General features: G+C 38.2%; 1 protein-coding gene across 2 annotated transcripts in view; it reads right to left on the reverse strand.

The window, feature by feature from the left end:
• LOC148646899 (protein NLRC3-like) overlaps positions 1-25,884 on the reverse strand; it is a 1,251,308-nt gene that overhangs the window by 998,959 nt on the left and 226,465 nt on the right. Inside the window, exons 2-3 of one of the 2 annotated variants that reach the window (XM_088608933.1) lie at positions 17,407-18,702; positions 14,336-16,085 (exon numbers count right to left, since the gene is read on the reverse strand). The exons of the other annotated variant lie outside the window; for it this stretch is intronic. Coding sequence (XP_088465059.1) covers positions 14,336-16,085; positions 17,407-18,688 — 3,032 coding nt within the window. The 5' untranslated portion in view covers positions 18,689-18,702. The remainder of the gene's footprint in view (positions 1-14,335; positions 16,086-17,406; positions 18,703-25,884) is intronic. 2 annotated transcript variants of the gene reach the window in all.

Genomic DNA, 25,884 nt, shown 5'->3' on the forward strand with positions numbered 1-25,884 from the left:
TGCTTTAAAGGTACACTCCTTGTGGATGAATTTTCACCTCAAACGTTTGCCCACCAGCTAACACAGAGAAGCACACTGTACAAAATGTACTTGCAAGAATAGCGTTTACAAACATAAAAAAACAAGCTTTATACTGTTATATATAGGAGTGAAACTGATACAGACATTTCCAAAGAAAGTGTACTACTGTGATAATTTGAGCTATAGTATATGAATATAATTATATCGTTATTAATTTCTTTAGATAAGCAATTCCATATTATATTCCCTATTAATCAAATTCTAAAAAGTATGCTTGTTGTTACTGTGATAACGAGTATATTCGCAGAAAATGTTCACCACTATAATTTTCTAAAATGTATATAAACTTAATATAGTCAGAACAGGCACATAAAAACGTTTCCAAAATACCCACATGTAAGACTTTGATACTTAAAATGTTTAGGAATACTGGTGTGTATTTTTTACTAAAACTACCAATACCAGCCATATACAGTTTACATAATATGTTTATGTTCCTAAATTAATATCGTTTATGTGCATGTGAAAGGCATGGTGAATCAGAGATTTTCAAAACTTAATTTGTATGATTGGAAATCAATACGTGATCAGAAGTGCTTTGGTGTTACTTTTTGTCAAATAAAAAATAAAGTATTTATTTTTTTGGGTACAATCTGGCATGACATTAGCATGACAGATGGGTACAATCAGTGTTGGGTATTTACTTTCTAATCTGTGGTCCTTTTAACTGTTTTTACATCTACTATATTGCTTTGAGATGCCACTTTTAAAGGTGATATATAAAATCAAGGTTTTAACTTGCTTTAACTCCGCAAGTCTGAGTTCTTGTGTCTGTCCTATCCGAGCCCGAAAGTTTACAATATGTATCTTTATAGCAGGTAGTGTACAGCTTTTTAGCATAGATTACACTTTTCTAAAATATATTTAAAAAATAAAAACGATTACAATCTAATCTTTCCACGTTTGATCCCAAGATCCCAAGAAAAATAAATCTAAATGGGGAGAAAGCTATGCTGAAAGTTTATTAAGATACTTAGAAGACAAAGATATCAATTTATGTTGCATTTGTCTGATTGTGGAAAAACACATATATTTAAACGCGTTTGCGATTTAAATCAAAACGCGATTGAAATCAATATAAATGTTTATATTGTAATGCATAGGTGACTATTCATTGTTATTAAAATGACTTAAAACCGATCACGTTGTGATATGTGTATAAATTTGTTTGGAGTGAAGTTTTATTTAATCTATGACCCAGGGAAACGTTTTATTTTTTCAAAGAAATGTTTGTTAAAAAAAAAAGTCATGGCTCGGCTGGATTCCGGCTTGTGTTGCGGTACATGAATATAATTATATCATTATTAATTTCTTTAGATATGTGATTCCATATTATATTCCCTTTTAATCAAATTCTAAAAGTATGCTTGTTGACTCCGGTATCACGTTAGTTAAAGACTTCGATGCTTAATATGTTTAGGGAGAAATCAAATACTGGTGTGTATTTTTTCTTTAAAGTACCGAGACCAGCCATATACTGTATGTTTATGTTCCAAAATTAATATTGTTTATGGCCTTCACACGCGTTATGCTCCTATTCTTTTTATGCTCAGCTACTAAGATTTCCCTTCAGTGGTAAAATTCCATATAAATATTCAATACTAAAACGGGCACAGTAAAGACATTTAAATCTTTCTACGACCGACCAACGCACCACGAGTGCCCCTGTCGGTCAACCAATCACGTACTGCGGTATTTTGCATCATCGTGCGTCACCATGCGCGAGGCCGTAGCCAATTACCCCCGGTACGTGTCTGTGCCGCGCACTTTGAATGGCTGCATCTGTATTTCAACATCTAGAAGCAGCCAGATCCTCTTTACTGACTGCGGTTCTGCTTTTAACATGATCTACCCTCTCCAGCTTTTGGATAAGTTACAGATGCAGCCATTCAAAATGCGCGGTAAAAACCCGCGGTACAGTAACCTACCCACAAGCCACCGCAGGGCACCGGAGGGCACCGCGGTAAGTGATTGGCTGGCCAAAATGACCGACAGGGGCACTCGTGGTGCATTGGTTGGTAGTGCAAAGATTTAATCATTTAATGTCTTTACTGTGCACATTTTAATCCACTTAGTTTTGAATATTTATATGGATTTTACCACTAAAGGGAAATTTTAGTAGCTGAGCATAAAAAGAAGAGGAGCATAACGCATCTGAAGGTCATAAACGATATTAATTTAGGAACATAAACATTACTGTATGTATGTAAACTGTACTGTGTATGGCTGGTCTTGGTAGTTTAAAGAAAAAATACACACCAGTCTTCCATTTCTCCCTAAACATTTTAAGCATGAAAGTTTTATGAAACGGTACCCAAATATGCGATTGCTGTATAGAATGAATTTTAATTTTAAAAAATTATTTAACACAAACATTAAGCTGTTTACATCTTCCGCCTGAGAACAGTCACCCGTTGCTACCCAACGCATAAACACAGCCACTAACTAGCAAAGAGAGGACATTAGCTACCCAATATGATAAAGAAATAAATGATTATTTTGTTTATTTCTTTTGCAAATTTATTTGAACATTTCCATCGATTGTACAAGCACTTGGAAACTGTCCAATCCCTAGCTCATCAGGCATTTTACCGGTCTGGCGCCGGTCTGTCTTCCAGGATATAATGCCAGTGAACTCTTGTTTTTATGTCCACTATAACAGACAATCTCCTTTGCTTTTAACCGAGCGTTTAATAATTTCCTAAAATGAAAATGATTTACTTTATTTCCCTCACGGGATCAATAAAAGTATCTATCATCTGTCTAAACTATGGGACAGAATTCTGGGGTCTCCCCATACCAGAGATTATGGTAGGGCTTCAGAATGGTGATTGGCTGACACCATCTGACACCCCTCTGATTGGAGAAAAAAGACGTGCTGGTTTGCTATACATACTGTACCAGGAAGAGGATTTCTTTCTATTCAAAACGTGTATTTTAAAAGTTTAAGAAGTAAAAACCTTACAGCGTACACAGATTTCTAAACTGATCAGGATCGTTATCTTTGTCTTATGCATAATAATGTTCACCGCTCTGTCCAGCAAATTAATAATAAACTTTATTTTATATAGGGTTTTAAACGAATAAGTAATTAAATTGCTCATAAACCTAATCACTTGCTTTTTCTTTTTATTTAGGCTCAGATTTCAACTATAGATCGTATTATTAATAACCATAATAACAACCAACCAACAAAAACAACCATATAAACATAATACCAACCAAAAACATAGATAACAACCACAATACAAAATCAAATATATCAAACCATTTTACTCTCGCACATTCCTCCAATTATCATAAACCCGCCCCTTATGCAAAACCAAACCTTCCTCCCATCCCAGTTTATCCTGTTTATCATAAGCAAAATCCACCTCAATTTTCAACATAAATCATTACACAAAATCAATTCCTCAACACTCCATACTCAACAACGATAATACACAAACAGCCAGAACATGTAACTACACATTCCCAAACAGACCTAATTTCCCCGCCCCTTATGCAAAACCAACATCCCTCCCCTGTTCTCTCTCTCCCCTGGCGGTTGTAATTGTTTTTATTTTCAAATAAATTTTAGCAAAGTCATGTATTTTAAAAATCTTAAGAATTTTATATTTATGTCTTTATTTAGTGGTTTCATTAGTGACAAAGGCTAAACTTTCTTGGAAAAATGTCTTTTATGTAAACCATGTTTGCTATTAATTCATTCAGGGCTAAAATATGTTAATTGTCTTCTAATGAAAGAAGGGTTCCTTTCGCCGTAGTCGGGTTGAAATTAGAAGCTTGCCACGCCCGGACTGTTACACCAACGCATTAGCATGTTAAAGCGATTTCATTGAGGAGCCTAGCCTTTAACTAGTAAGTACTGTACTTACTGGGTTTTTGAGGGGGGGGGGGTGTCTTTCGCTGGAAATCTTGCCTCCTACTTTGAAAATACCCGTGAAACCGGTTCAATTCGTCACAGCCAGCACTCCTGCAGAGAGGGGGTTGTACTTGCAGTGTATACAGTACACGCGTTATGCTCTTCGTTAATGTCTAAGCCGGAACATATCATTATATCTCATTTTGTATTTCTTAAAAAAAAATCGTTTTCCCAGCCTAACAGTATTGTTTTTAACCTGTAAAGCGCTTTGAGGAGCCACCTTTAAAAGCGCCATATAAAATAAAGTTCATTATTATTACTATTGTAAATTTGCTGGACAGAGAGGTGAACATTATTACACAGAAGACAAAGATAGCGATTTACGTTGCACTGTGTATCGTGCTGCTTTAATACAGTTTTAAATAATTAAAAGTCTAAACAGTATCAGCTTTATTTATGGGTTTTAAATAAAGGTGATTTAAACGCGATTTAAATCAATATAAATGTTTATATTGTAACGCCTAGGTGACTATTCATTGTTATTAAAATGACTTAAATTCAATCATGTTGTGATATTTAGAAATATACATTTGTTTGGTGCGAGTGAAGTTTTATTTAATCTCTGAGCCATACTGATTCTTCTGGAAGCCAGTTTCCGCCAGGGAGTAAAAAAAAAACACACTATGGTATTCTCTCCAATGCAGTGCAGTTAAAAACATACCTCTGATGCTGCTCCTAAATGAATATCGTTTATGACCATCAGAAGCTTTATGCTCCTTTTCTTTTTTCCAGTGGATTGAACAGGGAGAGGCATTTCATGATGTACTTTTCACTGATGAAACAACAGTGGCTCTGGAACAGTTTTCAACCATGTCGTTTTATAAAAAGGGGAGATATGTACACGTTACTGAAGCTAAAAGTTTAGCCTTTGTCACTAATGTAACCACTAAATAAAGACATATAGAAATCCCTACGTTACAGACTGTATATGGCTGGTATTGGTAGTTTAAAGAAAAAATACACACTAGTATTCTTTCTCCCTAAACATTTTAAGCATCAGGTCTTACATGTGGTTATTTCGGAAACGTTTGTACGTGCTCCTTCTGACCATGTTACTGTTTACTGTTACTGACCGTATTAAGTTTAAGTGCCTGTGGGCACTTTTCCTGTCCGTGGGGGGTGGACCGTCTTTCATTAGAAGGTTAGTCTGTTCTACTCTGAGAATGTAGAGGGGGTGGAAAGTGCCCGCGGTCATTTAATTAGTATTAAAATTCGCACTGATTCCCTTGCGAAGATACGGACATAGGAATATTCGTGCTTGGTCAAAAAATGGCATAAAAACGACAAAGTGAAGGCTGTGAAAACATTCACAATGTACTTTATACACAAAGCAAATATACCCCCCCCCCCTCTCAATTCAATTCAAGCTGCTTTATTAGCATGACAGCTGGGTACAATCAGTGTTGGGTATTTACTTTGCTTTGAGATGCCACTTTTAAAGGTGATATATAAAATCAAGGCTTTAACTTGCTTTAACTCCGCAAGTCTGAGTTCTTGTGTCTGTCCTATCCGAACCCGAAAGTATTACAATATGTATCTTTATAGCAGGTGGTGTACAGCTTTTTAGTATAGATTACACTTTTCTAAAATGTATTTAAAAAATAAAAACAATTACAATCTAATCTTTCCACGTTTGATCCCAAAATAAATCTAAACGGGGAGAAAGCTATGCTGAAAGTTTATTAAGATACTTAGAAGACAAAGATATCAATTTATGTTGCATTTGTCTGATTGTGAATCAAAAAACACATATATTTAAACCCGCATTTGCGATTTAAATCAAAACGTTATTTAAATCAATATAAATGTTTATATTGTAACGCCTAGGTGACTATTCATTGTTATTAAAATGACTTTAATTCGATCATGTTGTGATATTTAGAAATATAAATTTGTTTGGTGCGAGTGAGGTTTTATTTAATCTCTGACTCAGGGAAACGTTTCATTTCTTCAAAGAAATGTTTGTTAAAAAAAAAGTCACAGCTCTAGCAGGATTCAATCACAGACCATGTGACATGGGAGTCAGGAACCTAACCCACAGTGCCACCAGCAAGGTCACATGGAGAGTGCTGAAAAAACACTACAGAAACATTATCAACAGACAATGTACAGCGTGTACTATTCTTGTGTTGCGGTACATGAATATAATTATATCGTTATTAATTTCTTTAGATACGCGATTCCATATTATATTCCCGTTTAATCAAATTCTAAAAGTATGCTTGTTGACTCCAGTATCACGTTAGTTAAAGACTTCTTGTAAAACCGCCAGGGGGAGGTTAACCTCTCATGTACAGCATTCGAGCCTTTAATTTTGAACTGTGTATTACAGCATGTTAATCATCAGTCATTCAAATGTTGGTATATTTTATGAAAGCAAGATTGCTCAGTTGGACAAAAGTACACAACCTACCTTTATCAGAAATATTTATGCATCAAAGCCTTTACTGAAGATATTACTAATAGTATTAATAATGGATGACTTTGGACAAGCTGTATACTCAAAGTATAATTTCTTTAGCACATTTGTACAAGCACTTGGAATCTGTCCAAGCCATACTTTGTCAGGCATTTTGTTTTACTTCAACGGGCATAAAAACTTCCTTGCTTTTAACAGGGCGTTTCATAATTTCTAACTACGAAAATGATTTAAAATGCGACACCTATCATGAAAAGAAAAAAATACACACCAGTATTCCATTTCTCCCTAAACATTGTAAGCTTCGAAGTCTTTAACTAACGTGATACCGGAGTCAACAAGCATACTTTTAGAATTTGATTAAAAGGGAATATAATATGGAATCGCGTATCTCAAGAATTTAATAACGGTATGATTATATCCGTGTACTGCGGCAGGGCTGTGTAGGGCTGTTTCGCCTGCCTGCTTATGCGAGCTGTCTTGTAGCCTACTGGTCTAGGTGTGTGACTGCCAACTGGCAGGTTGTGTGTTTGAATCCAGCTGGTGCTGGACCTTTCAGTTTTATTTATTTATTTTTTAATCGCGTAACATAAACATATTACCGTATGCAAACTGTACTGTATACAATATGTATATGTATATTTAATGTCTTAACTGTGCCCGTTTAAGTATTGAATATTCATATCTAATTTTACCACTGAAGGAAAATCTTAACATAAACATACAGTATATGGCTGGTCTCGGTACTTTAAAGAAAAAAATACACACCAGTATTCCATTTCTCCCTAAACATTGTAAGCTTCGAATGAAACCACTAAATAAAGACATAAATATAGAAATCTTAAGATTTGTTTTATTTAATGTTGGTAGCAGGATGAACTGTCAGAGTGTATATTTTGTCGCAAAGTTGCTACAAGATGTTAACAGTGAAAAAGGTATTTAGAAATGAGTTATTTCAAGATGAAAAAGAAAACATACACGAAACATGGTTTCATTACGACCAGAATCGGTCTTGAGATATTTTTAACTTGATTTACAGTATTTGAGAGGTATGTCTTAACACCGATACTACAGTGCTTAAGTACTGCTCACGTATATGTTTCTAGGTTTATATTATGCATTTCATACGGTCAAATTACTTTTGAGCAACTAATAAGAAGCGCGAAACGGTATGCGTTTTAGTTTCGTTTTGTGCTGGAACCCGTGGATTGATTAGAGATATCAAGTACATACAAGTCATTTTTTAAATGTTGTAGTTCGTCTTGAAAAAATGTTACGAGTACATCATCTATCAACAATTACACAGGTTCTGTTTCCATATTGCGGATTTTGGTTAGGTACAGTATTATCAAATCCAGTGGCGCTGTGTGTTACTTTACTGAGTCCCATGTCACATGGTCTGTGATTGAAACCTGTAAAACCGGTTTAATTCGTCACAGCCAGCACTCTTCAGGTGTGAGGGTCTTCTGCTCAGAATGAAACGCTAAAATGTTTGTGTATATTCTAATGGTAGTGGGGGCAGGGTGTGTGGGAACAGGTTTGTTCTTCACACCTGAAACATTTTCTCTGAAAGGATTTTCTTCGCAGTTTAACCGATCTTGTTACAGCATGTTACAGTTTACTATTATTAACCATATTAATTTTAAGTGCTTAATGTAAAATCTTGTAAAAATATATTTTCATTGTTCAGATATACATTAATATACATTAAGTCTGACTATCATATAATAAGTTAAATACAAAACTAAAGAAAAAATAGGGTTAAATATAATTCAAAATATTTTGCTAACAATGTTAACTGTTTATGAATAATAAAATGTATTAACTAAGGAGTAGGATGGCACAGTTGTTAGTATGTTTTTTGTTTTGTTTCTTTTTCATAAATACAACAGTAGTACCTGATGTCTCAGTGGCTTTCAAAATTAAATTATGCATCCAAACCTGTGAACTAGAAAGATAACTAAGATTTTAATACTAATTAAATGACCGCGGGCACTTTCCACCCCCTCTACATTCTCAGAGTAGAACAGACTAACCTTCTAATGAAAGACGGTCCACCCCCCACGGACAGGAAAAGTGCCCACAGGCACTTAAACTTAATATGGTCAGTAACAGTAAACAGTAACATGGTAAGAAGGAGCATGTACAAACGTTTTCAAAATAACCACATGTAAGACTCTGATGCTTAAAATGTTTAGGGAGAAAGTGGAATACTGGTGTGTATTTTTTCTTTAAACTACCAATACCAGCCATATACAGTCTGTAACGTAGGGATTTCTATATGTCTTTATTTAGTGTTTACATTAGTGACAAAGGCTAAACTTTTAGCTTCAGTAACGTGTACATATCTCCCCTTTTTATAAAACGACTTGGTTGAAAACTGTTCCAGAGCCACTGTTGTTTCATCAGTGAAAAGTACATCATGAAATGCCTCTCCCTGTTCAATCCACTGGAAAAAAAAAAAGGAGCATAAAGCTTCTGATGGTCATAAACGATATTCATTTAGGAGCAGCATCAGAGGTATGTTTTTAACTGCACTGCATTGGAGAGAATACCATAGTGTGTTTTTTTTTTACTCCCTGGCGGAAACTGGCTTCCAGAAGAATCAGTATGGCTCAGAGATTAAATAAAACTTCACAGACATTAACGAAGAGCATAACGCGTGTACTGTATACACTGCAAGTACAACCCAACTCTCTGCAGGAGTGCTGGCTGTGACGAATTGAACCGGTTTCACGGGTATTTTCAAAGTAGGAGGCGAGATTTCCAGCGAAAGACACCCCCCCCCCAAAAAAAAACCCCCAGTAAATACAGTACTTACTAGTTAAAAGCTAGGCTCCCGACTATGGCGAAAGGAACCCTTCTTTCATTAGAAGACAATTAACATATTTTAGCCCTGAATGAATTAATAGCAAACATGGTTTACATAAAAGACATTTTTCCAAGAAAGTTTAGCCTTTGTCACTAATGAAACCACTAAATAAAGACATAAATATAAAATTCTTAAGATTTTTAAAATACATGACTTTGCTTAAATTTATTTGAAAATAAAAACAATTACAACCGCCAGGGGAGAGAGAGAACAGGGGAGGGATGTTGGTTTTTAATAATGGGCGGGGCTATGGAAATAAGGAATGTTTGGGAATGTGTAGTTACATGTTCTGGCTGTTTGTGAATTATCGTTGTTGAGTATGGAGTGTTGAGGTATTGATTTTGTGTAATGCTTTATGTTGAAAATTGAGGTGGATTTTGTTTATGATAAACAGGATAAACTGGGATGGGAGGAAGGTTTGGTTTTGCATAAGGGGCGAGATTATGATAATTGGAGGACTTTGCGAGTGTAAAATGGTTTGATTATTTGATTTTGTATTGTGGTTGTTATCTATGTTTTTGGTTGGTATTATGTTTATATGGTTGTTTTTGTTGGTTGGTTGTTATTATGGTTATTAATAATACGATCTATAGTTGAAATCTGAGCCTAAATAAAAAGAAAAAGCAAGTGATTAGGTTTATGAGCAATCTAATTACTTATTCGTTTAAAAAGCTATATAAAATAAAGTTTATTATTAATTTGCTGGACAGAGCGGTGAACATTATTATGCATAAGACAAAGATAACGATCCTGATCAGTTTAGAAATCTGTGTACGCTGTAAGGTTTTTACTTCTTAAACTTTTAAAATACACGTTTTGAATAGAAAGAAATCCTCTTCCTGGTATAGCAAACCAGCACGTCTTTTTTCTCCAATCAGAGGGGTGTCAGATGGTGTCAGCCAATCACCATTCTGCGTTGGGTAGCAACGGGTGACTGTTCTCAGGCGGAAGATGTAAACAGCTTAATGTTCGTGTTAAATAATTTTTTTAAATTAAAATTCATTCTATACAGCAATCGCATATTTGGGTACCGTTTCATAAAACTTTCATGCTTAAAATGTTTAGGGAGAAATGGAAGACTGGTGTGTATTTTTTCTTTAAACTACCAAGACCAGCCATACACAGTACAGTTTACATACATACAGTAATGTTTATGTTCCTAAATTAATATCGTTTATGACCTTCAGATGCGTTATGCTCCTCTTCTTTTTATGCTCAGCTACTAAAATTTCCCTTTAGTGGTAAAATCCATATAAATATTCAAAACTAAGCGGATTAAAATGTGCACAGTAAAGACATTAAATGATTAAATCTTTGCACTACCAACCAATGCACCACGAGTGCCCCTGTCGGTCATTTTGGCCAGCCAATCACTTGCCCTGCGGTACCCTCCGGTGCCCCGCGGTGGCTTGTGGGTAGGTTACCGTACCGCGGGTTTTTACCGCGCATTTTGAATGGCTGCATCTGTATGCTTTACTCTCTGAACACAAATGACTATTTCATAATCTGGTTCAGTTAAAATGGTCATGTATGCTGATGACACTACTCTCATAGGGCTCATCACAACCAATGGTGAGTCAGTATACAGGAATAAAATAGCTCAATTAGTTAAACAGTGAAACCTCGACCTTGAAATAAATGATTTCAAGATAAAAGATCTTGTGGTAGACTTTAGGCAAAGCAAAGGAGCACTCTCACCACTATTCATCCAAGGTCAGGCTGTAGAGATGGTGGAAAAATTTAAGTTCCTGTGCACTGTCATCTCCAGCACTTTAAAATGGGAGGTCAACACACCCATTTTGGTCAAGAAAGCTCACCAGAGGCTGTTCTTCCTGAGATAGTCATAGGAAGCAATAAATCTCTGTAACAGTGATCTTTCATCGAGAGTGTTTTGACCTTCTGCATCACTGTGCGGTATGGCAACACTTCTGCCCTGGACAAGAAGCAGGTAGAGAGAGTAGTGTATATCACTTCCAAAACTATAGGATGTCACTTTCCTTCTGTGGATTCTGAAATGCAAAGCTGTGAAGATTCTCACTGACCCTTCATATACTGCCCAACCTCTGTCTACTTCTCTCCCCTCTGATAAGTAGATTAGGTCTATTAAGACAAGGACTACTAGGTTCTGTAACAGCACCTATCTGGAGGCTGTGAGATGCATAAACTATGCACTTCAACTCTGAGATTTTTGTGCAGCTCCATTAGGCCCCACTGTTATTTATCTCACTGTTATTTATTTTTTTACTGGTGTTTGTTTAGGGTGTTTTGTGAATGTGCAGAGTGGATGCATTCTGTTATTGGATTTATGTTGCATATTTGTATTGTATTCTTTAACTGTATGAGCTCACTGAATCTATTTCCGTACAGCTAGTTAAGGACATAAAGTACTGAACTTGAATTCAGCCATGCAGACCCTGCTCCATTACAGTGCCATACAGCTCGCCACGACTAGCAGCTCACCAGCCACCTTCATGCTCGGATACAAACTTCTACTTTCCCAGGACAGACTCTGGGCATATCCAGCTCAGACATCTACAGTATGGTCTTCCCCTACGCAGGTCGCAGAGCAACTGGGTCCAGCTACCTGATATATACTGTATATAATAAATAATTCCTAATTCCTGCAGGAAAAGCACATTTCCTACAGATTGTATAGATGCAAACTGACACATCTCAAGAGTATTCAAAATGGAGAGAACTGCAGCTGGGACACTCCATTCAAAGGATTTTACGGATAATGGGGACTCCCCTCCACCACCACCAATGTGTAGCAACCACATGATAATGAAAAGGCAGCCAAAGTGCACCAGTATGCTCACTGCACACCACCTATCAGTGGGGAGAGGAACATAGTGATGAAGCCAGTTCATACAGTACATAAGTTCCTGGAGTTACTGTAGTCACTTACCCAAATACAATTTGATCTCACTTTATGAAATCAATCTGAAAACACAGACTTTTGCCAATTTACTAAAGCGATCTGGTTGAGTAGTCTCACTTTGAGAAACAGATTCCTGTTCATGCTACAGTGAAAAGCACTGCTCTTCAGTTTAAACCGTGTAAATCTCCAAATGTATATAAATGCTAAAGAACATTATGGTCATACTGCAACATGACCTGTCTCATTGAAATTCTCATGATATCAAATCCCTCTTTTTTCATGTTTCATCTGTTACACCCCTCCTCCTCCTCCTTTCCCCCTTTTCACTCTGCAGGGGTCCCAGTGTCCTCATCATCAAAGAGGAGAAGAAGGGGGAGGAGGAAGATTGTTGTAGAATATCAAAATATCAAACAAAGTTTGTCATTTTTGTCTTATTAATTCCTCTTTCTTATTTTAAATTTTAATTATAAAATGTATAATGCATAGTGGCTTTAATGATTAGTATTTAAAAACAAACATGCATTTAAAAACCTCAATTGTGATTTCTGCTTAAGGGCATCTTTAAATTCTCTGACTCTCTCTGAACATCTGGTACAACTGTTTTTTACTCACAGTATTCACATTTTGCTAACTATTTTGCTAAATACTATACTATTTTAATATTTCACTGTGATATATAAAATAATAAGTCAGTATAGTACACATTATAGTATTTTACTACTGAAGGAAGAGTCTTTCTTTGATAGTAAAATACTGCATTGGTCAGGAATTGAGCCCGAGAGCTGTCTCACAGGTGAAAATTCTACCATTTAACGTAAACATCACTCAGTTCACAAGCCTTTCATTTTCCATTACAACAATAAAAACAGCAAAATGTATTTAAAACAAGCATATTTCCAAAATAACCACAGGTGACTGAGTTAAACAATTCCATACCAATGATTATGAAAAATATAGAATATGCAATCACTACCAGCTATATAAATATATTGTATTTCATATATAAATATATATATATTTCAGCCAGCAGCCATATTTTAAATAATAAATTAATATTGTTAATGATGTTAAGAAACTTATTATTTTCAGATATCAAAAATTCCCTTTAGTTACATGATTGGATATTAATATTCTATATTAAGTGCATTTAAAGAAATAAGGCAACAGATTAAATAAAGCTAATGTTTTCTCTAATGTCTAATACACTACAAGTTCCACCTATCAATATTCTTTGTCCAGTGATGTTTCTGTGGGCAGTGTACCACAGTGTGGTATAGGGGCTTCATCTGTACAGTCTTTGCCTGCTTCAGGCTGTAGCAAGTCTGACTTGTGCAATATCTACAGACACAAACTAGTCAGAGACAAGACGAAGTTTTCAGAAGGAATGCAATTCCTACCTTCAGCTGTCATTCATTCTTAAATCATTTTACTGGATGATTTAAACCTTCAATATTCCAGCTCACAACGTTAACTGTATTAATTTGATTAATTGCAATTTAGTATGAGGTATATTATAAAATACACTAGCCAATGGGGGAGAGTGATATAGTGGAATGTACGATATCCAAATAATTAAAAAACTAGACCATAAAATAAACAGAAAAAAGTTAGAAAGAAAACAAAATCCCTACAGCCTCTCCCAGCCCAACCCAACCCCTTTCCAAAACAGCTGCCTTAGAAACAAATAGCACACGGAGGTCTCGAAACTAGCATGAACCCTGGCTGCCCGCAGCACCGATTCCCTGACTTAATACAGGTAAAAGCACATGATGACAGAGCGAGGCCCTGGGCTGTACACATGAGAGCAGGGGCTCAAGTACATTTTTTCCGGCAGGTCCAAAAAAGAAAAAAAAACTCAGAGAAGAAATAGTAACATGATACATTACACCTGCAGCTGGACTGTCTGAAGGATGAACTGTAAGCATTTCACTTGACAAACTGCCTTTAGCTTTATATTTAGACATTGTGCAATAGAATCAATAACAAATAATTTTTAAAAAGTAAAAAATAGTTAATTGTGGGATTTAATGTTGAAAAATAAAAAGTGTGCTAGAGTATAAGATGAATATATCTACTTCACTTCACTGAGTACCAGCCAGAAGTCCCCTCACAGGGACAGTTTGGACCTTGTATGTGAAGTAAATCTGAGGTACTTACCTAAGGGTTTTTGTTATCTTTGCCACAGGTAGCAATTTCCGTACACACTCCTCTGATGTAGCATATTCACTCATGTTGAAGACATCAATCTCTTTCTCAGACAGAAGTAAGAAATAGGCGAGTGCTGAACACTGGGAAGCTGAGAGCCTTTGTCCTGAATGTTTTACTTTATCTAGAGTCACATTGAACGCATCCATTAAAGACCTGTCCTTCAATTCTCTCAGACAGTGGAAAAGGTTAAAGCATCTTTCAAGAGAGGACGTTTCTCTAATGAGTTTCTTGATGTGTTCTGTTGTTTTCTGGATGTCACTGGAGTGATCTTGTGTGTGTGACAGGAATCCCTTCAAAAGCTCCTGGTTGTTCTCCATTCCCATTCCCAAAAGGAATCGGACAAACAGGTCAAGGTGACCAGTCCTGCTCTGGATGGCCCTTCCCAGGACAACTTCATTCAAGTGGAACAGTGTGGAAGCTGGTGGGTTTCTTTTCTCCAGTGGATTAATATTGCTGTTTTGATGGGAACCCAGAACATACAGAGCTGCACAATACTCCTGGACAGTCAGGTGTAAAAAGGAGTACACCTTTTCCTGAAATAAGACTGAATCTTGTTTGAATATTTCCTTGAACAACCCTGAGTGAAGTGAACAGTTGTTAAGATCAATGTTGTACTTTTTCAGATCTTTGTCATTGAACACAATGATGTTTTTCTCCAGACTTTCAAACGCCAGCTTTCCCAGCTTCAGAATTGCTTCTTGATTTGACTTGAGGACATTTTCTTTCTCTTCTTTCTCTTCCTTTGCTGTTAGTAAGACAAGCAGGAAGTTTGTATAGAAATCTGTCAGAGTTCCTGGACTCTCCCCACTGTTCTGTTCCAATGTGTGCTCCAGAACAGTAACTACCATCCAGCAGAAAACAGGAACATAGCACATCATGTAAAGACTCCTCTGTGTCTTTAAATGTGAAATACTTCTGTCTGCTAGAGCTCTTTTCTTACACTTCTTTCTGATGTACTCTTCCTTCTGCTGGTCTTCGAACCCCTGAACCTCTGTCACCCTGCTGATGAGCTCTGGAGGGATCAGACCTGCTGCAGCCGGTCTGGAAGTGATCCAGATGGAGGCGTCAACAGGAAAGTTACCATTGATTAGATTTATTATCAATATATCCACTGAAGTTGGCTTTTTCATATTAGACCAGATCTGGTTTCTTCTAAAGTTCAAAGGATGTCTGCTTCCATCCAGACCATCAAAGATGAACAGGACTTTACAACAGTCTAAAATATTAGGAGATGATTTAATTTCTGGGCAGAAACACTGAACAAGTTCCTGTAAACTCATTTCTGATTTGATCAAATTCAATTTACAGAATGGAAGAAAAAAAATCAAATCAAAATCCTGGTTGTCTTTTCCAGTAGCCCAGTCAAGGATAAATTTTTGCACAGAGAATGTTTTTCCGATGCCAGCAACTCCCTTCATCAGTACAGTCCTGATGGGTCTGGTCTGTCCTGGCAGTGGCTTGAAAATATCGCTATACTTGATGGAGCGAACATCTGATTTTGTGCTTTTGGAGACGGTGTCTACCTGCATGACCTCATGTCCATGATTCACCTCAACACGGCTGCCCTCAGTTATCCACACGTGTGTAAAGACGTCATTAAGAAGGGTCTGCTCTCCTGGCTTAGCAATTCCCTCAGACACAACTTCAAACTTCCTCTTTAGAGCTGCCTTGTGTTTGTCTTTCAGTGTCTGCAGCCACCCTAAAACAGACAGAACACATGGTAGTAAAGACACAGTCTGAGGCTGCAGGAGAAATACTGACAGTGTAATGTGAGAACAGCTCTCTTGCAGGGTCCTTTGCTATCAATGTTTAAGTTTGCAAATGCGATACACAAACAGAAAAGATGGACACAGATAAAGTCCAGTCACAGAGCCAGACTGCAGTCTGATAGTCCTAGGAGGGGCTCTAGGCAGTCTTTCCTTATTTTAAAGGCCCTCAGTCATGCCTTACACCCTCACAACTTCACAAACCCACCCTCTCATAATGGGTTTCCACACAGGGGATATTTTCATTCATAAGAATGTTGGCATCTTCTGTCTCATCTTGGCCATTAGCAAATTGAATCTAGTTCAAAATGGTGACACATCATTGTGACAATAGCCACATCCATTATAATATGCACAGAAAATTCACTATTCTTAATAATTAAATCCCTGGCTAGGTAATCTAGCGTGTTCCCTTTAACTTTATTATTTTATGTTTTATAACTGATTTATTATTAATCTATTTGGTTCACACGTTTAATCCAAAATGACATTACCTTGCTCAAGGGTAAAACAGGTATGCCCCACTGAGGATTTGAACCCATAGTCTTCCCTTAATGAATCCGGGGCCCTGACCACACCTCAATACCACTGTCCTGAGCTGTGTCCTTGTCATACCTTATTCCATTTCTGCAGTTACTGTTTCTTTAGGACTAATAAGTATGAAAATGGATGATCTGTAATGAGCCCTGAAATACTCTTGAGAGTGCTCTCATGATCATTACAAGCCTGACCTGATGATCTGCAGATGGTATGTGATGGTCTCTCATGTCAGCAAGCGTGTTGACATGACAGACCATCATGTCAAGATGTGTGTGTCTGCCCTGTGATGGACTGACATTTCTTCCAGGGTGTGTGTTTGTGATGAAGTGGTATTTTGTCCAGGGTGTGTGTGTGCTCTGTAATGAATTAGAGTCTCATCCAGGTGTTTGTGTGCCCTATGATGAACTGACATCTCGTCCAGAGAGTGTGTGCGGACTGGAGTCTCATTCAGGTATGCGTCTGTGCCACAATGGATTGGTGTCTTGTCCAAGTGTATCCTGTCTTATACCTACTGTTTTATGACTGATTAGTGTCCAGCTCACCACCACCCTGTACTGGACTAAGTAGTTATTGATTAAGGTTGGATATATTTGCACGTTTACTTGTAAATGATGTCACTGTTTATTGACAGTCATCTTGGATAAGTTATCATCTGAGTGTTATTACATAGCTAGAGTGAAAGAAGTAAGAATTCCACCCTAATCCAGCTCTTACCTTGCTGCCGAGAGGTTTCTGTGGTTGCAGATTGTAGTATCTCTCCTTCCAATCCAGCATAAATCTCACTGGTATAGCAGGTCCCTCCATTTGCTGCCACCATCTCATCGATCACATCCAGTAACTTTGTCACTTGACTGCGATTGCCAGGGTCTGTGTTGCTGAAGGTGTGATACCTGCCCCCACACTTCCTGATCAGCTCCTGGAAATCTCCATCAGCATTTTCAATTAAAGATTCAACTATTTCATCTTTCAGACTTTCTCCATGGGTGAACAGGATGATCACATAGTTGGCAGTGCCCTCCCCGAAGAGCTTCTGCAGGACCTCCACCAAGCTCCTCTCCTCACTGGTGAACCTCCCGATCTGCAGAACCAGGAGAAAGGCATGGGGACCTGGAGAGCACAGCTGGACACACCTAATCAGCTCAGTGATAATGTCTTCAAGGGGAAAGTCTCTTCCCACAAAGGATGGAGAGTCAATCACATCAACACGTCTCCCATTGATCACTGTTGTGCCTTTGGTGCAGTGCTGTGTTACTGATGTGAAACTGCACTTAGATCTGAACTCCCGTCTGCCCAAAATGGTGTTGGCTGATGCACTCTTCCCCACCCCAGAACTCCCCACTAGCACCAGCCGCCTCTCTCTGGAGGCCAGGTCCTCTTTCTCTCTGATCTTCCTCTCTGCTGCTCTGAACATATCCTGAGTGTAGCAACTGCCTCCGTTCTTGGCCACCATGCTGTCAATCTTCTTCAGCAGCTGTGTCACCTGAGCATGATCTTTCCTGTCTGTGTTGTTGAAGAGGTGGTACCTGTCCCCACACCTCTTCAACAGCACTCTGATGTCACTGTCAGGGGCACAGTCCTTGATTAAACTCTCAATAGATGAGCCTTTTAACTGGTCTCCACAGGTGAACAGGACCATCATGTACTTCGTAGCGTCCTCCCCAAAAGCCGTGAGCAGACAGTGCACACAGTCCTTCTCCTCCTGAGTAAATCGGCCAATCTGCAGCACCAAGAGAAAGGCATGAGGCCCTGGGTTTGAGAGCTCAATGCACTTCAAAACCTCAGAGATAATGTCTTGATCAGAAGTGTTGCGTTGAGAAAGACCGGGAGTGTCAACCACAGCGATGGTTTTCCCATCAACCACTGCTGTCTTCTTCTCACAGTGCCTCATCACAGATGAGAATCCAGAGTGAGATTGAAACTCCTCTCTGCCCAGGATGGTGTTTCCTGAACAGCTCTTTCCAGCTCCAGATTTACCCACCAGCACCAGCCTCAGCATTTCGACAGCATGGTCTGCAGAGAAACAAATTAATACATTATTTTATTAATCAATACAAGAAAAAGTTAGTGAACCCTTTGGAATTATCTTGGTATTCCCACATCAATAGGTTTATTCCATGCTGAAAAGAGAAGAGAGAAAACACAACGTTTCAGTTGTGAAGCCTTCTTCATGTGTGAGAAAGACAGGGCAGACAGCAAAGATTAAATAGCACAGAAGAACAAAAGCTGGGAGAGGGGAGGAGGCAGGAGGGGCAGAAAGGCAGAGAGGCCATTCAGGAAGCACAAAGTGGAAAGGGGTGAAGAAAGGTGTGAAGTCAAAACCTGCATGAGAATAGAGAAGATTACATTAAAATAAGTCGGTCATTGAGAGTAGGGGGATGGTGTGAACCTAGTTTCAGGATGAGTTTCCTTTCTGTTGTCTTTCTGTTGTGCGAGTTGAGAAACCCTTCCCTGAAAACAGAGACAGAGAGATCACTGTGATCATGGTCGTCTGAGGTGAAATGAGAAACTATGGGCTTGGAGAAATCTTTAATCTTCCCAGCCCTAACATGTTCTCTGAAGCGGTCTCCTAGTCTCCTTCCGGTTTCCCCAACGTAGATAGCTGGGCATTTTTTGCAGGAGATACAGTAAATGAGGTTGCTGGAGGTACAGGATGTCATCTGGGTGATCTGGAATTGACCTGAGGGGCCCTGAATGAGCATGTTGTTAGATATGTATATGCAGGTGATGCAGCGAGTTCTGTTGCAGGGGAAGGTGCCTGGTGGGGATGATTGCCGAGTGCGGTCAAGGGAGCTGTGAACCAGAAGTTTACGCAGATTGGGTGCTCGGCGGTATGAGATGATTGGGCGGTCAGAAAAAAGGGTACCAATGGAGGGATCACTCTGTAGAATGGAGTAGTTCTAGAAAGTGTGTTAGAGTAGTAGGGAAGCACCAAAGGAATACGGTTGTGAGACTGTTTTTGGCCCGGGTGAGGGCCTCTCTGCCCCTCCTGCCTCCTCCCCTCTCCCAACTTTTGTTCTCCAGTGCTATTTAATCTTTGCTGTCTTCACAGCTGAAATGTTGTATTTTCTCTCTACTTTTTTCATCATAGAATAAACCTATTACTTGTTCCTTTGCAGACTACGCATGCTGACACAGCTACCCACCTGAACTACTTCCTGCATTAATTGCTCATAAAGTGTGATTTGATCTTCATCTAAGTCATAAACACAACCTGATTAAACAACATATTGAACAGATTGTTTAAACATTGACTGTCTATACTGGAAAAAGTATATGAGTATATTCAGCCCTGGTTTCATAATCCTCCGATTTATTTAATTTAGGTTACAGTATGCAGAGTACAGACTCCATACAGTGATTTATGTGCACTGATCCTCAATATCTCACTACTGGTTTAGTGAAGCTGCCACATCGAAGTAAGATTGTTGACTTACATAAGTTATAACATAACGATTCGGAACATAATATTAACACATTTGAATTAAATGCTTGCTTAGCTCTACTCATGTGAAAAAGAAAAGTACTCTTCATTGTCAAAAATGAAGGAAAAAAATGACTTATATGTTATCTATTGGTCAAAGACTGTAAATATGAGTTCTACTTTACAAGTTGGAAAACAAGCCAGAAACAAGTCAATTTTCACACAAAATTTCACTCTTCAAGGCTTACTTTTTTTAGTGAAACAGCGACCTCTGCTGCCCTGCAGGCATGTGGTGCTGTACAAGTCTGTAGAATCCTCCAGATTCTCAGTCTGCCCTGTGTAGCCATGAAACATACAACTGGTTTTTATACATTAAAGGGGGTTAGCAAAGATAATTCACAAGAGTAAATTGATAAAAGAACAATGTTTTATCAATCATTTGAAAATCGGGCAGCATGGTGGTGCAGTGGTGAGCATTGCTTCCTCACACCACTGGAGCCTTGGGTTCAAATCCCATCTGTGTGGAATTTGTATGTTCTCCATGTGTTTGTGTGGGTATTTGCCTGGTGCTCCAGTTTCCTCCCATAATCCAAAGACATACCTGTCCTTGGTGTGAGTGTGCATCTATGTTTGTCTGATGCGCCCTGTGATGGACTGACTGTATCCAGGGTAAACCCTGCCATTGCTTGCCAGGATAGACTCTGGCTCCCCCATGGGCATGAATATGATAATTCTGTTAGAAAATAAATGCATGGACACTGAAAATTATGTATCATTGTCATTTTCTTCAGAAAGTTGTCATTTTTATTTTTTTAATAATTTGGTTATTGTAGCATACTCAAGAACATGAGAACATTAAAAAGATTGCGTCCGGGGGAGGCCATTCATCCCAAGTACTTAAGAAGCTGATTGATCTGAGGATCCAGCTGTTTCTTGAAAGAAGCCAGGGTATCAGCTTCAACAACACAGCTGGGTAGTTTGTTCCACACTTCCACCAGCCTTTGTGTGAAGAAGTGCCTCCTGTTTGTGGATCTATCCATTTTCATTTCATTTTTCCTGGTGAAAATTAAAGTATTCTAGGGCTGCCGTGATTATATCGATGTAATCGACGCAAAAACAATAATCTAGTCAGATTTTCTTAATCGACCAATTGTCCCCCTCCCCCCCAAATTGCATGCCATTAACAGGATGCTACGATGCTCTGTACAGTTTTTGACTAGGCTAATCATGGCGGCAGCTGCACCACATTCTGCCAATGAAGGTCCCTACAAATACCGACCAGAAGTCTCTTCTGTGTACGAGTATTTCACTAAAAAAACAGACAAAGTGGTTGTTTGTTCGCTATGTAAAACACAGATGGTGTTCCACAACAGCTCTAGTTCCATGCACAAAAACCTGAAAAATACAAATTAGCGGTCTGCCAAAATTGAGCAGCAATAAAATCCCCCCAAAAACATGAGAGCTTTATTAAGTGATTTTTAAGTATTTAAATAAAAGATTTACCAATTGATCGGGCTGACTCAGGAAGATGTATTTTTAAATATAGCAAAGAACACGTTTAAGAATACGTATGTTACACTTACATTGTAACCTACTTTTTAAGATAGTTGGTTGGCTTTCCAAAAAGAGAAAAATTGGCGATGAACATCAAGGATTTATTAAAGTCTATAGTCAGCCCTGCTCATCTCCATTTATATTCAATTTGTGACAAGAAATTGTCAAAACAATAAGAAATCAAATGTTGAGAGAAACTCTGCAAAGAAATGATACACAGAAGTCGCAATAAAAAGGTAGGAATAAATAATGTTTAAATGTGATGACAGCAATAACAAACAGCAGTAATTAAAAAATTAATGCTTGTTGTGCCTTCGGAACGGAGCGTGAGCCTGTACCAGAGTCTGCGATGCCAAAATTAACTGTTACAGAATTTTCATAGATAGAATTATTTCACGCACTGCGGCTCCAAAGGTATAGTATATTTGTTCCACTTCAGTCTTCTCTTCAAGAGATATGAGTTTCTGTCCCCTTCCCTGTGCTTTCAATTGGCATTATTTGATACTTCTCAAACATTTAGCCTCTTTATGCCTGTTTAACCAGGTACATAGCCAAGCCAACGCCCTCGGATTCAGAAAAATAATCTAGCAGCTGTATTCACGACGTCTATGACTTACAGTACATACATAAGCATGTATGAAAATCACAATTTAAGATGGAATTTTTTTAATGCGTTTTATTATGTTGTAATTCATATGCCTACTTGCATTATTTGGACGAAATTAGTTGTTAGATTAATCGATTAATCGATAAAAAAGTCGATAGATTTATCATTTACAAAACAATTGTTAGTGGCAGCACTTAAATATTCTGACTTTGATTTGAATTCTGTATTATCTGCTGTTTTAAGCAAACTTTATTTTACTTTTTTTACTTACTTGCAAATATTTTAGAGTTAGAAAACAATAAATCAGCAAACAGTGCTACTGTGAATTACAACAACATAGCCATGGAGAGGACCTTCATCTTGTCTTTGATGGGCTCTATTGAGTTAATCTCTCCACACCACACTTGTCTGGTGATCTCTTCTCTTCAAAAAAACCTTGAACATTCACTGTCATGTATATAACTACATTCTTCAGGAACTCATTCAAGTAACAACATTCACTCAGGAAGTACTGAGATAAAGCGATGGCAGTGCTGTTTAATCCCTTGGCTATCAGCAAGAGAATGTAAGACCATTCTCTGTGTGTTAGTATTGAGACTTAGTCAGCGAGTGGGATAGTAAGATCTTTAAATCTGTGGGTCTCAAGAAGGCTTTGCATATGCATTTGCTCATAATACAGTATGTTGTAACTCCTGAATGTGTCTAAGATGTCTAAAACCCTTGCACAGCTGAGAATAAAATGTCAGGATTAATCCTCAGTACCAACTCTTGACTCTCTGCTCTAGAATACTGCCTAGAAACTGTAGTACTTTCTGTTCCACACATCTTACTTGTCTCACACTGTGTGACAAACAGATCACACATTTATTTCATAAATGAAGCATTATACTGATGAACTCCTGTTGGGAGTTTAATACCTAAATAAATATCACGCATGCTAACCCACCTAAATAACCTAAATATCTGGGCATTGTAATGCAAAAAATATGAGCTCTCCCATATTCATTTTCTTGAACAAATTATCCATTTAAACATTGAAATCACAGAATTCTGAAGTTCACATCAGATGGGGCATCAGTTAGAAATGGATGAAAGATCACTGCTGGGATCACTCCATCCAGCACTGCATAACAGACTCAGATATGATCCTGGATCTGTTACATCTGACCCTGTGGATTAGGCCTGTGATTCATCATTGCACAGAGGCTGCACAGAGAAAAGGAAGATCAAGAGTATTGATGGACTGGATGAGGCTGAAAACTCAATTTCCAATTCTATGCCACACCATGGTGAAGGGGCCATCCTTCAGATTAGACATTAAACTCAGTTCCTGATTACTTGGACATCACAGTTTGCAACTGTAGGGGTGTCACCCTAGAGTCCTGGGTAAACCCCACTCTGGTATGGTACAGTTTCTCTCTCCCCCTGATCTGTGTGCAGTGGGGCAGCAAGGGGACTGAACCCCACTCTGGTCTTGTACATTTTCTCTCTCCCCCTGACCTGTGTGCAGTGTGGCAGCAAGGGGAGCATCTACTGTAGATGCTGACAGTGTTGATTACTGAATCATTTAGATTCATGTTGACTCTTAATAAAACCTCCTATCGTCTGCCCTTATAGATGCCTCTTTTGCTTATGTGTTGGTAGAATTTGAGCACAACTACTTGGGTAGCTGTTAGGCTGTTTTTCTATTAGTTTTTTCCCCTGCCCAGAAACAGTCTGCTATAGGGGATTCTGGGTTCTCTCTCTATACCTTCTTTTTATTGTTTCCTGGCCTGGGCTTATTTGAGTTCATCAGGGTACTGGGTACAAGGGGCAGGGCTGGCAGAAGTGAATGGAGATGGATCTTCCATCCACCCAGGTAGGGAGGCAGGTATATGTAAACAGATTCTAGCATACATGTTTTGAATACAATCATCCTTTCCAAACTGTGAGATAACCAGAGAAAAAAGGAAACAGCCTTTCTAGGGACATTTATTTTCTATTTATGCTTACTATGTGTTTTGAAGTCTTTGTGGAGAAAAGCAATTTATACCTTCTTTTCTTTTGTGTAGGTTCATGAAGAATGGGCTTTCTTTTCTTCCTTGTCTCTTTCCTTTGTTCAGTTGTTTTGTATTCCTTCTGTTTTGTCCCTATGTTTTGTGCTGGTGTAAGAATATCTGCAGGTTTTTCCTTGTTATTCCCTTTTCCTCATTAATTCAATTTTCCCTGTCACCCATTTTACCGTATTTATCCTTAGCTCATATTTTTGTCTTTTCCTCAGCTTGTTTTATCTTGCACTTTATCCTCAGGTATCATTATTGTCTGGTGTTGGATTGATTTTTTTTATTCATTCTGTTTTTTTTTTTTCCCTGGGGTTGTTTTGCTAACTCTTTCAATGTGGTATAGTAACTACAGTCTACGATGTGATTAAGACTGTGTTCCTGGCAAAATAATGTGCATTGATAATTGTTAACAAAAGGACAGATTTCTTTTTTTGGGGTCATGGGATGATACAGGGCTGCTGCCGGAGTCCAACACCTATATCATCAGTTTCTAGATAACATCAATATCTACTGTACATCAATGAGTTAGCAGAAAATAGTCTGCAGCACAGTCAGGAACAGTCTGTAGCACCTGGGCTCCTACTACACAGGCATCAGGTTCCTGATTTACTCTGCTGAGAGAGTGAGACAGAGAGAGAGAATCTTTATTATACCCAAAGGGGCCATGTGTTTTACAGCAGCAGTGTTGGTATACAGACAGAAAAGAAAAAGAAAACATGATCATAACAATATGCATATATTTGCTTAGAAATCAAGTGTTAAGTAAGGATATGGCTACAGGTATGAATCAGAATTTTAATCTACTGTTTTTGGAGTTGGGGAGTTTTATAGTATAGAAGTCATTGGAATTAGTTAGACAAGGGGGGTGAAGGATCGTCACAGATGGATTTTGCTGTATGCAAAACAAGTGAATGATAGATGGGCATATTTTCACAAGACTGCCCAGTTTGTTCTTGCCTTCAGAATCAGCCAAACCAGTACATCCAAGTAAAAGTTCAAACAGATTGAAGGAAGAACCGATAGAAGAAGATCAATAATGAATGATCAACATTAAAATGCTTAAGTTGCCTTTATAAAAAACACACACTGTTGTCCTTTTGGGAGGATCATGTCAACATTGGCTTTGAAATTTCACTTGGAGCTCAGAACAGTCCCCAAGTACTAGTATTGTTCTACCACCTCTGCTGAATCTCCCCTGATATAGGTTTGGGTGGGGGTAAGGGGGTTTTCCAGAAGTCAGTTGTCATGTCTTTGGTGTTGGACACATTTGTCTTGAGGACATTTTGTTCACACCAGCTGGCAAACTCATCAACGACAGATCCATAGCAACACTCATTTACTTGCAGCAGGCAATGGCAGAGTCTGCAAATTTAATTCTGTGGTGGTGAGAGCTCTTGCAAGTGTTTGTGTATTGGACAAAGAGTAAGGGAGACAATATGCTTCCTTGGGGACCCAGTAGAATACTTTTTGTTAGATAACACATTGTTGACTCTCACACTCTGAGTTCGTCTGTTAGGAAATCAGCAACCCAGCTGACAAGACTGAGATCAGCACCAATGTTTGATAAT

Source organism: Lepisosteus platostomus, chromosome 16, assembly GCF_059453375.1.
Source record: "Lepisosteus platostomus isolate fLepPlt1 chromosome 16, fLepPlt1.hap1, whole genome shotgun sequence".
NCBI classification, from domain to species: Eukaryota; Metazoa; Chordata; class Actinopteri; order Semionotiformes; family Lepisosteidae; genus Lepisosteus; species Lepisosteus platostomus.